This window comes from Musca domestica, unplaced genomic scaffold (genome assembly GCF_030504385.1).
Source record: "Musca domestica strain aabys unplaced genomic scaffold, Musca_domestica.polishedcontigs.V.1.1 286, whole genome shotgun sequence".
NCBI classification, from domain to species: Eukaryota; Metazoa; Arthropoda; class Insecta; order Diptera; family Muscidae; genus Musca; species Musca domestica.
Window position 1 is genome coordinate 131,242 of NW_026712295.1, and position 15,591 is coordinate 146,832.

At 32.6% G+C, this 15,591-nt stretch overlaps 1 protein-coding gene across 2 annotated transcripts in view; it reads left to right on the forward strand.

Annotated features, from left to right (window-relative positions):
* Positions 1–15,591, forward strand: part of LOC101900836 (carboxypeptidase D) — a 75,237-nt gene that overhangs the window by 56,957 nt on the left and 2,689 nt on the right. For both annotated transcript variants that reach the window (XM_059124377.1, XM_059124378.1), the window contains exons 5-9: positions 8,241–8,355; positions 10,878–11,927; positions 12,000–12,267; positions 12,332–12,555; positions 15,408–15,560. In XM_059124377.1, coding sequence (XP_058980360.1) covers positions 8,241–8,355; positions 10,878–11,927; positions 12,000–12,267; positions 12,332–12,555; positions 15,408–15,560 — 1,810 coding nt within the window. The remainder of the gene's footprint in view (positions 1–8,240; positions 8,356–10,877; positions 11,928–11,999; positions 12,268–12,331; positions 12,556–15,407; positions 15,561–15,591) is intronic.

The window sequence follows — 15,591 nt, forward strand, 5'->3', positions numbered from 1 at the left end:
GTTTTGTTTTTTTTAATGCAAAAAATTATATTTTTATAGTTGATTAAAATTCCATAAAGCTAACTGACCACACATCACATGCATGGGACTCCCTAAATATCACCGTTTTCTAAGGGGTTTTGAGGAAAATGCACCCTAAATTTTTGTGTGCGACATGGCATGATGGTAAATTGGCTCTTAAAGAAAATTGATGTGTGGCCAAGCACTTTGCGTTATGAAAATTTATTATTTTATGAACTCGAATTATTTTAAATTAAATGGGTCATAAATCCACCATTCATTAAACCATCTGATCTAGTCATCCAACAATCTGGCAATGTTTGGCAACATTTTGGGTAACATAACCTCTAAAAAGCCTCTTTTTATTAATATAAAAATAAATCGATTTTTATAGCACGTTTACAGTTTACAGGATTAAGTAAAACCATCAGCTTTTAATTATCAATTTTATTGGATATACGACAAATAAACCACCATAAAGTGAGTTAACCCGCAAAAATCTCTAATGTAAACATACCATTAAAGCAGAAAATGTCAACTTCATTTTTTCGGTAACCTTATTCGCCGGACCATAACTTTTAAAGTAACCGTTGTAATTACAAAATTTTTCATAGTTTTCAGAGTAAAGCATTCAAATTTCATTTTTATCCCGTTTTATTAATGTACGACACAAAATACCAGAGATATCTACAAATTAAATAAATACTTAACTACGGCCATTTGAAAAAAAATTTTGGGCAATTAAGTTCGGGAGGCCATAACTTTTCGAAACATAGAGTGAAGTTATAAAATAAAGTATTTATTATGAGAGTATTAGAGGTAATATTCAAAACCCTCATAACAGAGATATAGCAGAAATATTCATATGACCCAAAATTATTGGCATTGAAATTTTTTTCTCGTAACCGTGTGTAACAGTCCATAAATTTGTAAAAATGCACACAATCTTAATAAAATTGATCAAATTATTAAAAAGGAAACTCTAAACATTCAAATAATGCCAAAGTTTCCTGTCAAAGCTAGTACGATGCCAAAGATATCGAAGAAACAATCAAGACCCTCAATTTTAAGAGTTCTTCCAACTTTTTGCGTCATCAATTAAAGGAGGCCATAACTAGGGAAGTACAGGGGATATGGCGATAAAATAGCAATCTAATGAATGAAGAATATGTTTTCTGTAAATCCGTATCCATATTTGTTACTCTATCTCACAAAATATCGGATATATAACTAAAGTTATTCGAATGTGTCATAATTTTCATATTTAAAAATTTTTCGGTAACCAAGTCCCAAGGGCCATAACATACAATTTAATTGTCGTATCTACATAAAATAACCCGATTTGGAAAGGAAATATTTCAGTCCTTGACATAGTAACAGATTTTGTTGGTGCTGCTGAGAAATATAACAAAAATTTGGAGGAAATAAGAAACATACCTCAATTGACGACTTTTCAATATTACTTGGGTATTTGTTTTCTAGTGTTGATAACTTCAAAGATAGCCGGTGTAATTAAATAAAGTATTCGGTTATTGAAGGAAAATCACCTTTTTTTTTTCAAATGATATAAAATTTTGCTATTATTGCTTACCAAATACCAGAAATATTGCAAAAAATACTCAGGTAGCCTAATTAGCCAAATTTCTGCATTTTTTGGGTAACCACATTCTAAAGGTCATAACTACCGAAGTAACCGGCATTTTTTAATAAAGTAATTAGATTTTGATAGAAGACAATTTAATCTTTTAAGTTGCCAACAAGTTTTGTGGTTGTAGTTGACAAAATACCTGAGTTATCGGGAAATGTATACATGTACCGCAATTTTCCTATTTGTGACATTTTTTCCGCTACTAGTTTCTACGGCCTATAACTTCAAAAGTACTTGGTATATTTCCATGAAATAATTTTATATTAAATGAACCACGTCTACTTTTAAATGGGAAACAAATTGTATGCTATTACTGACAAAATTCCAGAGTTATAGGGAAAATTGTTCATTTACCTTAATTTTCCAATTCATAGTATTTTTTGAGTCATCAATTTCTAGGGGCCATAATTTTAGAAGTATTTGGTATATTTTCATGAAATAACTTGATTCTAAAGGAACAACAACTACTTTTTAAATTGGTAAACAAATCGTAAGCTGTAGCTGATAACATACCAGAGATATAGGAAAAAATATTCACGTATTTAGATTTCCAACATCCATAGTATTTTTGTGTCGCCAAATTCGAGGAGCCACAACTTTGGAAGTACTCGGTATATTTCTATGAAATAATTTGTTATTGAAGGAGCAGCATCTACTCTTTATATTGGAAAACAAAATTTTGTGCTGTAGCTGACAAAATACAAGAGTTATAGGAAAAAATGTTCACATACTTAAATTTCCCAAATTTATAGTATTTTTGCGTCACGGTGTTCTAGAAGCTATAACTTTGGAAGTATTAAGTGTATTTCTAAGAAATAAATTGTTATTGAAGGAGAAACATCTACTGTTTATATTGGTAAACAAATTTTGCGCTGCAGCTGATAAAATACCAGAGTTATAGGACAAAATGTCCACATACTTAAAATTTCCAAATTTATAGTATTTTTTGAGTCACAGAGTTCTAGAAGCCATAACTTTGGAAGTACTCGGTGTATTTCTATGAAATAAATTGTTGTTGAAGGAGCAACATCTACTGTTTATATTGGTAGACAGAATGTATGCTGTAGCTGACAAAATGCCAGAGTTATAGGAAAAAATATTCACATACTTAAATTTTCCAAATTTATAGTATTTTTGCGTCACTGAGTTCTAGAAGCCATAACTTTGGAAGTACTCGGTGTATTTTCATAAAATAACTTGATATTGGAAGAAGATACTCTATGGATGGAAAGCTTTATTGTTATCGCCGTTTTAATGTCAGAGAAAAGGCGAAATATTTTCATGCACCTTTATTTCGAAATTTTTAACAACTTTTGCGTAAGCATTTTCGTGTGATCATACTTTGTGAAATAATCGGTGGATTTTTATGAAATAGCATGATTTTGAATGAGAATGTTTTATCTTAATTAAAACAAAGTTTATTTGATGTACGTTCAATAGTTATAGAGATATCACTCAAAATACACCAATTTCCAAACTGTTTTGTAATAACTTTCCATGGTCCATAACTTTGGGTAACAGTAAAATATTTTAATTAAATTTTTTGATTGGGAAAGCCAAGAATTTTTTTTTTTTTTTGAATTGCAAAGATTTTCTTGATATAACTCATGAAATCTTTGAGATATCGGTATTTGTATATAAATGCTCAAATGTGTTTTTATGCAGCTCATTTTTCGCTTAAAATTTTTTCTAATTAAATAAATGAGATTTTCATATTGAAATGATTAGTTTCACAATCCCTACTTCTGATTCTCAAAAAAATGTGGCAAATCATATGGACAAATACCGAAAATATAGGAAAAGTTCATGAGAAATTAAATACTTAATAATTTGCTGTCTAAACATGGCAATAGTAAACATGAAAATATTCCTTCCTCAAGTTTCCCAATAAGAAACTGAATTTAATAAAAAAAAAATCACGTAATTATCTAACAAAGGAAGCAAATCAACATGTGGCCCAATAGCTTTACTTGTCAAAGGGAATGTAAACGGAGTATGACTTTGTTTATGAAAGCCCATAACGGTTATGTTGCATTTCGTCTCTCTCTCTCTCTCTCTCTTGCAATCAATCTCTCCTACATATTTTTACTGCATCAAGGAACTGATTACCTTGTCATACTCCAAAAACAGAGAGAGAGAGAGAGATCAAACCCGTGAGCTGCAAACCACTCTATTTTTGGACAACCGCCTTAAATGAAGCATTAAAACGACATTCATAAGTCAATCCCCTTCTACAAATGCACCAAACATCCCATGAAAGTTGACCTACTTTGATTTGTCCAAAAATCGAAATTAAACCAAAAACCAGATGCCTTCACATAGCCATTTAATTCCGAATCAGGTTTAATTCCAATGTGAAGCAGTGAATTAGGCAATTCTGTTGTGGAATAAGTACATACTGGTGGTGGCTGGTTGTGGGTCTGTCTGTCTGTCTGCTGGTGCTAGCTGGCTGGCTGGCATACACTGCAAATGTCAATCACTCGCAGAGGACGACGACGACGATGCATGCCAGTGTTGGGGTTGATGTTTGTTTTGTTAATGATGATGATAATGGAAAAGCATTTATTCCAGCAGTTTCATGTGTGTATGCGCCTGTTTTTGCACTTGTTGTCAATTATAACAGCTGTTGCACATTGATTAAAATATTGCATCGAAAATATGTAATTTAATTTATGAGGTTAAAGTGGTGCCAAGTATTGTTGAATATGGAATGTGTTAAATCAGAATTTAAAAAAAAATTGCACAATTTTTTCAATTTTATTTTTTAGAAATTTTTGGGATTTGTTTTTCGAAGACAACAATTTTTGGAAAAAAAAATATAATATCAATATAAAATAAATTAATTTTTAAAGGCCAACATTTCATCTTCCATTTTCCAAAGTTTAGTAAATATATCTAGAAAAATTTCAGAGACATCTAAAAAATAATGCAACCATCAAATTTTCAATAATTTTAGATTTCTTTTTTGTAAAGCTATACTCGTGGCCATAACTTTTGAAATAATTATTGTATTGACAAGAAAAAATTGCTTAGGAAAGAGAAAAAAGTGTTCCAACATCTCACCAAGTTTCATCTTTGTAGCTAACCAAATACCAGAGATATCGCCATATCTACACATGTGCCAAAATTATGCAAGATTGAGTAGTTTTTGCGTTAACACATTCCAGAGGCCACAACATTTATAGTTAACGGCGTTGAAAATTTAAAATACACTTTTCGGAAAAAACAACGACTCTTTAGCAAATTCACAAATTTTGGTAGATGTCACTAATCAACTTCTAGAGATATAGAGGAAAATCTCAACAGGTATTCGAATTTTGCTATGTGAGATATTTTTTCTGCATTCACACTCCAGATGCCATAACTTTTTAAATAATCGCCAATTTTAAACAAAATATCTTATTTTTTTAAAGAACATTGACTGATCTTCAAACCTGCAAAGTTTCATTAGTGTAGCTAATTAACTATCTGAGATATTGGAAAATGAAATCAAGCTTCAGAATTTTTCACTATTGAGCATTTTATCTGCATTCATATTCCAGAGGCCATAACTATTTTATGTAACGGCGTCTTAAAATAAAAATACAATCTATTGAAAGAGCGGCAACTGATCTTCAAACCTGCAAAGTTTCATTAGTGTAGCTAATTAAATGCCAGAAATATTGGAACATGAAAAGAAGTGTCAGAATTTTTCACTGTAGAGCATTTTATCTGCATACACATTCCAGAGGCCATAACTATTTCAGAAATCGGGGTCTCAAAATGAAAAGGCATGCTTCTGAAAGAGCAAAGACTGAGCTTCAAACTTGCAAAGATTCATTGGTATAGCTAATTAACTACCGGAGATATTGGAAAATAAAAACAAGCGTCAGAAATTTTCATTCTACAGTATTTTATCTGCACAAACATTCCAGAGCCCATGACTTTTTCAAAAATCGGCGTATTAAAATGAAACGACATGCTTTTGAAAGAGCAAAGACTTAGCTTCAAACTAGCAAAGATTTGTTACTGTAGCTAATTAACTACCAGAGATATGGGACAACCTAAACAAGCGTTAGCATTTTACAGCACATAGCTCTTCTTTCCGCATCGATACTCCAGAGGGCATAACTTTTTAAATAATAGCCGTTTTAAAATAAATTCACTTATTTTAGAAAGAGCACTGACTAATATACGATCCTGTGAAGGTTCGTTGGTGTAGCCAATCTACTACGAGAGATATTGGGAAATAAACGCAAGTGTCAGAGTTTTTCGGTGTTTAGTAATTTGTTCTGCTGTTAAATTCCAGAGGCCATATCTTTTTAAATAGACGGCGTATAGATATAAAATTGCATATTTTGTCAGGAACAATATATTGTCTTAATATTGATAAAGTTTAGTTAAAGTAAATAATAAAATTTTGTAGATATCGAACAGTATACAATATTACCCAAATTTCCCGCTCTTAGGGGTTTATTTTGGTAATCACATTCCAGAGGCCATAACTTTGCAATTAGTCGGCGTAATATGTTGAAATAAAACAAATTGAATCTAAGAAAGAATGATGATCTCCCAAATCTCAATCTTTTGTTTATATAGTTCGACAAACATTCGATTTATTTGAGCAACTTACAAAATGCTTAAAAAAATAATTTAAAAATTTTTTTTCAGTACCATTCTTCCAAAGGCAATAACTTATAAAGTATTCGGGATATCGTCTTTAAACAAATTGCATATGGAAGGACATCGCCTAGTCCTTAAATTTACAAAGTTATATTGATATAGTCCAATAACTTATGGAGATATGGAAAAAATACCAAATGACACACAATTGCCAATTTTTTGCATTGTTTTCCGCAATCACATTCCACAGGCCATAACTTCTTTTGTGATCGGCGTATAACCTAAAAATTACGTTTTTATAATTGAGCAAAGTACAATCATTCAATTCACTAAGTTTTGTTGATGTAGCTCTCGAATTATGAGAGATATGGGAAAATTTATATAAATCTCTGAGTTTTACCAAGTTGATCATATTTTTTGTAATTATGTTCTAGGGGCCGTAACTTTACGAAAAATGGGAATATCCCCTTAAAATAATATGCATTTAAAAGGGAGAGGTCTAATCTTCAAGAGGATAAAGTTTTATTTATGTGTTTAATGAAATTGCTAAGATACTACACAAAATACAACATAACCTAAAATGTTCATATTTTGGGATATTTTACGTAATCACGCTCCAGAGCCCATAACTTTTTAGATTAACGGCGTAGCGCCGTAAAATAAAATAAATAGGAAAGAACACATCCTGATCTTTTTTTAAACGCAAATTTAAGCTGACATATCTCAATAAATTCCAGAGATATTGCATAAAGTATGAAATAACCCAAAATTAAAATGTTTGGTAATATTTTTAGTAATCACATTCCAAAGCCTGTAACTTTAAAAGTATGCGGCGCAACTGTATAAGTAAGTACATTCTTCAAAGAGCAATACTTGATCAATTGACTCACAAAAACTTGTTGAAGTTGCTGACTAACTAAACGAGATATCGCCAAAAATGTACGTTACTCAAAACTTTCAAATTTTTGCTATATATTCCGTCATCGATTTCTGCTGGCCATATCTTTTGAAGGAATCGTTGTATTTTAGTGAACTTAATTTTTATCGAAGGACTAAAGTCTTCGCTTTGAGCCGGTGCAATTATGTGGATGTAGCTGGTGAAATGTCTGAATTACCGCCAAAAAATCACAATTACCCAAAATTGTCAAATTTTGCCATATTTTTCGTAACATGTTACAGAGGCCATAACTTTTGAAATAATTAAAGTATTTTTATGATTTAAAATAATTTTGAAAATAGAAGATTATAGCTTTAATTTATACAAATTTTCATTATTGTATCAAGATATTTTTATTTATTTTTTTCGTAATTTTTTTAACACATTTAAAAAAAAAACATATTTACATATTCACAATAAATAATATTTAATGATTTTTTTTAATCTATAGATTTAAAATCTTGTTATTTAATCCTATGAAATTTTAAATACTTAATATCATTTATAGAACAGAGAAAATATAAAGAAATATATTTACATAATTTTATCCCAAAACTATTTTATGAAATTGTAGTCTAAACTAACAAGATATATCACATACCTACATATATATGTATATGCCTAAATGTAAACGTAAATAATTTTAATATTTTATTCTCTAAAACGATTTGATGTAAATGTATACTAAATCTAAATAAAGCTAATAAATAAAATTTATTTAGCAAAAAAAAACTGCAAAGTAAGCCTAGTCTAAACTGTGTTTTATGGACGGAATAGAGGAAGGTGTTCATATACTTATTTATAAGTTTTTTATTGCATCCATCACTCATTTCATCTATTTTATGTTCAATGCACTGCATATGCACTCACTATTATCTGCTCTCACCTGTTTCTATATCTATTTTATGTTATGGGTTCGAAAGACTAAAACTGTGGTTGGAGTTGAGGGGCAAAAACCAAGGAATCAAAGCTATTTTCTTTTACGTTTTAATTTTCCTTTCTATCATCAATCATCATCGATTTTTTTATTTTCTTTTTCTGTCATCATTTTAGGTGATTTTCGCAAGCTGAAAGTTATTCGTGCCGATAATGCGGAAAATATTGAGAAAAATGGCGGCTTTTTAACGCCAACCAAATTTGAACATCACAATTTTACTGCCATGGAAAAGTTAGTATGAACACTACTTTAAAATAAGTTATTATGAAGCAATCACAATTTGATGTGTGGCTAGGCCACCTTAAGGCAATTTGTAATAATTAGCTGTACTCACACGGTGGGGAAATTTTCTCTTTATCAAGGTAACTGGCCACACAACAAGTTTGCCTTTAGAAATTATTGCAATTTGTTTAAAATACTGGGAGGTATTTTTATAGAGGTCATAACTTTTAAATTTATTCGATCTCCATGAATTAAATTTTCTGATTTTGGAAGAAGATAATGTTTTCTCTCAATTAATGTCAAATATGTCACATATAACTAAACAAATCTCAGAGATATTGTAAAAAAAAGAATAGGTATGTCAAGTTCAAAGGTTTTGAGGTTAAGTTAAGTAACAACATTCAAGTGGCCATATTTTTGCAAGAAATATGTTAAACTTGGTCAAAAAAATTATTTTAAGAGAAGAGCATGTTGTCTCTAATTTGAGGACAACTTATGTTGATGTAGCAAAATAAATACCAGAGATATCGTAACAAATGAAAAATTAACAACAATTAAAAAGTTTTAAGATTTTTCGAGAACAAATTTTTGAAGGGTCATAACTTTAGAAGTAATGGGGTTATTGCAACAAATTAAATTGATTCTAAATAAGGGACATCTCCTGTTTAAATGAAGCCGAAATTGAATTGATGTAACTTACCAAATACCCGAGATATCTGCAAAATTTACAAGAGCACAAAAATGAAAAGTCTTTCGAATTTTTTCCGTAATCGTTCTACTGAATGCATAACTTATGAAGTAATGAAGATATCCTTACAAAATAAAGTAATATTGAAAGAATGATATATTTTCCTTCAGTTAATGATAAATTTAGAGTATGTAGATCATCAAATACCAGAGATATTGTATGAAATAAGGATGTGCTTTAAACTTACAATTTTTTGCATTTTTTTAGTCAACAGTTTTTAGGGGTCATAACTTTGGCAATGGAGAGTTTATTTTTAAAATATTTCCCGATTTTAAAAAGGCAAAATCTCCACTTTTAATAGCTCTGCAACTTTGTTGATCTACCTGGTCAAATATTCGAGTTATGTCCAAATTTAAAAATACCTTGGCTTTGAAAATTTTTAAGATTTTTTAGTAATCACAATCTACAGGTTCTAAGTTTTAAAATAATAGACTTAACCCAAAAAAACTAATTAATATCTTAAAAAGCATGGTCCACTTTAAGTTGATGTCAATTTTTGTTAATTTATCTTACCAAATACCTGAGATATGACAAAAATTCAGCAGGTGTCTTAAATGTTATTTGTTTAGGTTTTTTTTTGTGCAATCATCATCTAGAGGTCGTAACTCTGGAAATAATAGATCTAGCCGGACAAATTGAAATGATGTAGAACAAGGGAAGTCTTCTCCTTAGAATAAGACCAAATATCATTAAGGTAACCGTAAGAATACTCAAGTTATTGTAAAAATAATACCAGTGCCGTAAAATTATAATTTCTTGATTTTTCTCAGTAATAGGTTTCTTGAGGCCATAACATTAGATATTATGGTTTTATCTCAATTGCATTTGACATTTTCGGAAAGAATCTCATCTCCTCTTTAATTTGGTGTTGTAAAAGTCGTCATAGCTAAGAAAATACGAGAGATATTCTACAATGTTAACAATTACTGAAAATTTACATTTTTTCGGTTTTTCTCAGAAGCTATATTCGAGAGCCCATAACTTTTACCACAATTGTTTTTTCTCATAAAATAAATGAATTATAATGGAGAGAGACCTATTTTCTTAAAAATTGTCAAATTTGGTTGATATAGCTGCACAAATACCGGAGATATCTGGCCAATTATACATCAATGACAAAATTGAAAATTAGCAATTTTTTTTCGGTAATTGTTTTCTAGAGGCCATAACTTCTTTCGTAATGGGACAATTTGAGTATAATCTTTCACTATAAGAAAGGAAGACCTCTTTAGATCAATGTAAAATTTTTAGAACATAGCTGGCCAAATACCAGAGTTATAGTAAAAAATTATCCAATGCCCAAAAATAAATAATTTTTCGATTTCTTTTGTAATCTTTTTCTTGGGTTAATAATAATTAATGTAATATGTTTAACTTTGTAATATCCACCTAGATTAAAAAGGGGACATCCCCTCTGAAGTTCTATTTCCCATTTTGTACTTGTAGCCGACCAACTACCAGAGATATCTGGAAAAGTATACTAGGGATTCCAATGTAATTTTTATAGGATTTTTTCTGTTATCATTTCTTGAGCCCATAACTTTAAAAATATTATTTCTTTCTTAATAAAACAAAAAGAATTGTATAGAGTGGAATCTCCTCTTTCATTTCATATCAAATTTTGTTGGTATAGCCTCAAAAATACCAGAGAAATGATAAAAATTTGATAGTTACCTTAAATTTGTAATTTCATTTCGTAGTCATTGTGAATGGTCAGTGTTGCCAATCAAGCGTTTTACCCATTCTATTTGTCCCATTAATATATCTCACTTTCCTTCTGCAGATTCCTACGTGACATAGCCGATTCATATCCGTCCATAACAAGACTGTATTCCATTGGTAAATCCGTCCAAAATCGTGATCTATGGGTTATGGAAATTTTTGCCACTCCGGGACAACATGTGCCCGGAGTACCAGAATTCAAGTATGTTGCCAATATGCATGGCAATGAAGTGGTGGGCAAGGAAATGCTGCTCCTGCTCACGAAATACATTTGTGAACGTTATAATTTCGATAATCGCATAACAAAAATGGTCAACACCACTCGCATGCATTTTCTGTACTCCATGAATCCGGATGGCTATGAGATGTCCAAAGAAGGTGATAAATCAAGTGCTTTGGGTCGTGCCAATGCCCATAATGTGGATTTAAATCGTAATTTCCCCGATCAGTACGGAACGGATAAGTATAACAAAATAACGGAACCCGAAGTGGCCGCTGTGATGAATTGGACCTTGTCTATACCCTTTGTGTTGTCGGCCAATTTGCATGGTGGCTCCTTGGTGGCAAATTATCCATTTGATGACAATGAAAATGATTTCAATGATCCCATGACAAGGTTGCGCATGGCCAATGGGGCCCATAAACTGAATCCCACAGAAGATAATGCCTTGTTCCAACATTTGGCCAAATTGTATGCCGATGCCCATCCCACAATGCATTTGGGCAACCCTTGTCCTCTCTTCAAGAATGAACATTTCCCTGGCGGCATCACAAATGGCGCCCAATGGTATAGTGTCACCGGCGGTATGCAGGATTGGAATTACATTAAGGCTGGAGTTATGGAATTGACATTGGAATTGGGTTGCGACAAATTCCCCATGGGCGAGGAGTTACCAAAATTCTGGCAAGATAATCGAGAACCCCTGCTGCTGTTCATCGAGCAGATACACAATGGCATACGGGGCTCCATAAGAAGTTCAATTGGTCACCCTGTTGCAGGGGCTGCCATAATGTTGGATGATGCCAAGCATGCCACCTACAGTGGTGTGTATGGAGATTATGTAAAATTGGCATTGCCAGGGGTACACAATGTTACCATATTGGCGGATGGGTAAGTATGGGTGGGATTTTTTTAATTCGATACATTTTTTTAAAAAACTTTTTCTTTTTCTCTTATTTGTAGCTTCTCCCCCCAACGTGAGCTGGTGGAGGTGCCGGCCAAGGGCCAGATCCATTTGGACATAACCCTAATGCGTGACGATCCCCAACATTGGGCCTCGGCCAATGATTATCGCATCATTGAGAATGTTGTCCACACCCGTTATCATTCCAATGCCGAACTGAGAGCCACCCTGGCCGAATTTGAGGCCCGCAACGGACAAATTGCCACCTTTGGTTATGCTGAATCGGAATTTGGATTCTATTATAATTCCATAAAGCTAACAGCTGATGTAAGGTTTCACATTTCGAAATCATTCCGCCACGAAGCATATTAATTGAACCTCTTTTTTGCAGATCGGTGCTCCCGAAGAAAGTAAATACAAAATTCTAATAATGAGTTCCTTTTTCGATTCGGCCTCACCACTGGGTCGTGAAATTTCGATGAATTTAATTCGTCACGTCATTGAGGGTTATAAATTGCGCGAACCCTTGATTTTGAAGCTGTTGCAGACCAGTGTTTTATATTTCCTGCCCATAACGGAAAATTTCGATGCCGTCTTTAAGCTATACAATAATAAGTAAGTTTTGAAAGGAATCTGGAATATTCTAGATGATCGTCAGCTGATGGTGATGCCATGTTCCCATAGGGAAAATAATCGTCAGTTCATGGTGAGAGTAAAAGTAATCGTCAGCTGATGATGATGCCATATTTTAGTAGGAGAAATAATTTATAACGTATTGCCATGTTTCCACAGGAAAAGTAATCGCCAGATGTGTATAATACCATGTTTCAAAGAGAAAAGTAATCGTCAATTGATTTTGATGTCATGTTCCCAATGGGAAAAAATAATCATCAGTTGATGGTGAAGGTATTTCTCTATTCGAAAAGTAATCGTCTATGAGAAAAGTAATCGTCAGCTGATAGTGATGCATCTTTTCAGTGGGAGAAATAATTTATAAATTATTACCAAGTTCCAATGTGTATGATGCCATGTTCCAAAGTGAAAAGTAATCGTCAATTGATGTTGATGTCATGTTCCCACGAGAAAAGTAATGGCCAGCTGTGTATGATACCATGTTCCAAAGGGAAAAGTAATCGTCAGTTGGTGATGAAGTCATTTTTCTATGCAAAAAGTAATCGTCAGCTGATGGTGATGCCACTTTTCAGTGGGAGAAATAATTTATAACCTATTGCCATGTTCCAAAGGGAAAAGAAATCATCAATTGCTATTGATGCCATATTCCCAACGGGAAAAGTAATCGCCAGCCGATAGTGATACCACTTTTCAGTGGGAGAAATAATATATAACCCATAGCCATGATCCAAAGGGAAAAGAAATCATCAATTGATGTGGATGCCATGTTCCCAATGGGTAAAGTAATCGTCAGCTAATGGCGATGTCACTTTTCAGCGAGAGAAATAATTTCATTGTAGAAGAATACAGGTAGATGCATCAACGCAAAATTGATATGTCAAAAATGTGTTTTCAAAAATTTTAACGAATTTGAATATTTTTTTATTTAAAATTTTCAATTCTAAAATTGGTTTGACAATTCATTGTCCCGGCAGCTGTGTCGATGCGACTACCTGAATTCTTCTACCATGAATAATTTATAATCACCATGAATAATTTATTGTCATGGTCCCACGAGAAAAGTAATCGCCAGCTGTGTGTGATGTCATGTTTGAACGGGAAAATTAATGTAACCTTCAGCTGTTGGTGATACCATGTTCACATGTGAAAAGCAATCGTCAGCTATTGATGGTGACATTTTTTATGTGAAAAGAATTGTCGGGTGTAATCTTCAGCTGTTGGTGATGCCATGTTCCCATGGAAAAAGTCATCGGCAGCTGATGATGATGCCACATTTCTCTGGGAAAATATATAGTCAGCTATTGGCGATGACAATTTTTTATGGAAAAATAATCGTCAGGTGTTACACTTTTCCATTGAAGAATAAATTGTCAACTATTGGTAATGCGGCCTTTTTTGTAGAAAGATATAGCTGTAGACAAATGAAAGCATGTCCCCATGGTAAAAGTTATCGGCAGCTGTTGATGATGTCACATTTCTCGGGGAAAATTTATAGTCAGCTATTGACGACAAAAATTTTCTATGGGAAAAGAATCGTCAGACTTTTGTCATGCCACTTTTCCTTGAAAGAAGTAAGTGTCAGTCATTGGTGGTGCTGGCTTTTTTGTAAAAATATAATTAAAAAAATGAATGCGACCTGTCTCAAAGCAAACTGAGCCCCATATAATGAGGAGAAAATTTCTCTTTCGGTAAGAAATCAGCTAAAAGGGAGCTTTTCAATTAAATCAACTGCAGTTCAAACTAAAAGATTCAGACGATCACCTTGTCAGCTGATGGCAATGCCACTTTTCCATGGAAAAAGTATTGTCAGGTGTTGGTGATGCCAATTCTTTGTGGTAAAAGAAATCGTCAGCTGTTGATGATACCATGTTCCTAAGAAAAAAAATATTCGTCTGTTGATGGTGAAGACACTTTTCTTATTCGTGATACTATGTTCCAACGGGAAAAGAAATCGTCAACTGTTTTTATGTCACATTTTTCTGGGAAAATTTATCGTCAATTATTTATGATGCTATGTTCCTACGGAAAAGAATCGTCAGCTGTTTGTCTTGCCAAGATAAGAAATCAGCTGCTAAGAAGATTTTCAATTACATCAACGGCAAATCAAACTGGAAGATTCTAGAAGGCAAGGAGCTGATGGTAATGCCATATTTCCATGGAAAAAGTATTATCAGTTGTTGGTGATGCCAACTCTCTGTGGGAAAAGATATCGTCAGCTGTTGAGGATAACATGTTCCCATGGGAAAGATATTCGTCAGTTGATGGTGAAGACACTTTTCTTATTTAAGATGCTTTGTTCCTACGCTTCGTTAAAAAATCTTAATCTAAAATCATAAAAAGCTTTTTTGACTGGCTTAAACCACCAGCTGGTTTATTCGTAGTGGAACAAAGGGGGTTTAAGTTGTTTTACTTCGATTTTTTGATACTACGCTGCTTTCTTTTTTCCCGAAGAACCCAGATGATGACTTAAGCCAGTCAAAAAAAAATGATATGTCTTTTTTAAAGAATAAATATCCATCAGCTGTTAATTTTTGGAAAAAATAACCATCAGCTGTTAATTTTTGGGAAAAGTAACTAACAGCTGTTAATTTTTGGAAAAAGTAACCATCAACTGTTAATTTTTGGGAAAAGTAACCATCAGCTGTTAATTTTTGGAAAAAATAACCATCAGCTGTTAATTTTTGGAAAAAGTAACCATCAGCTGTTAAAGAGTATTTCCTATAGGAAAACCAAACACTGGATAGAACCTCTTTTCTTAAAACAGAAAGCTTTAACAGCTAATGTTTACATGTGCCATAATATGTTTTATTCACTCTCTTTCATTTATTTTCCAGCAATACCATTTGTGATCCTGTCATTGGCAATGAGTTGGGAGAACGCATTTTAAGTCCTGAATCGGAAAAAAGAAGAGATCTTCTCCTGACATTTTTGGAAAATCAAAGATTTGATTTAATGCTTACCTTCAGTACAGGCTCCTCAGAATTATAGTAAGTTTTTTTTAATAACCTCAAATTCAAG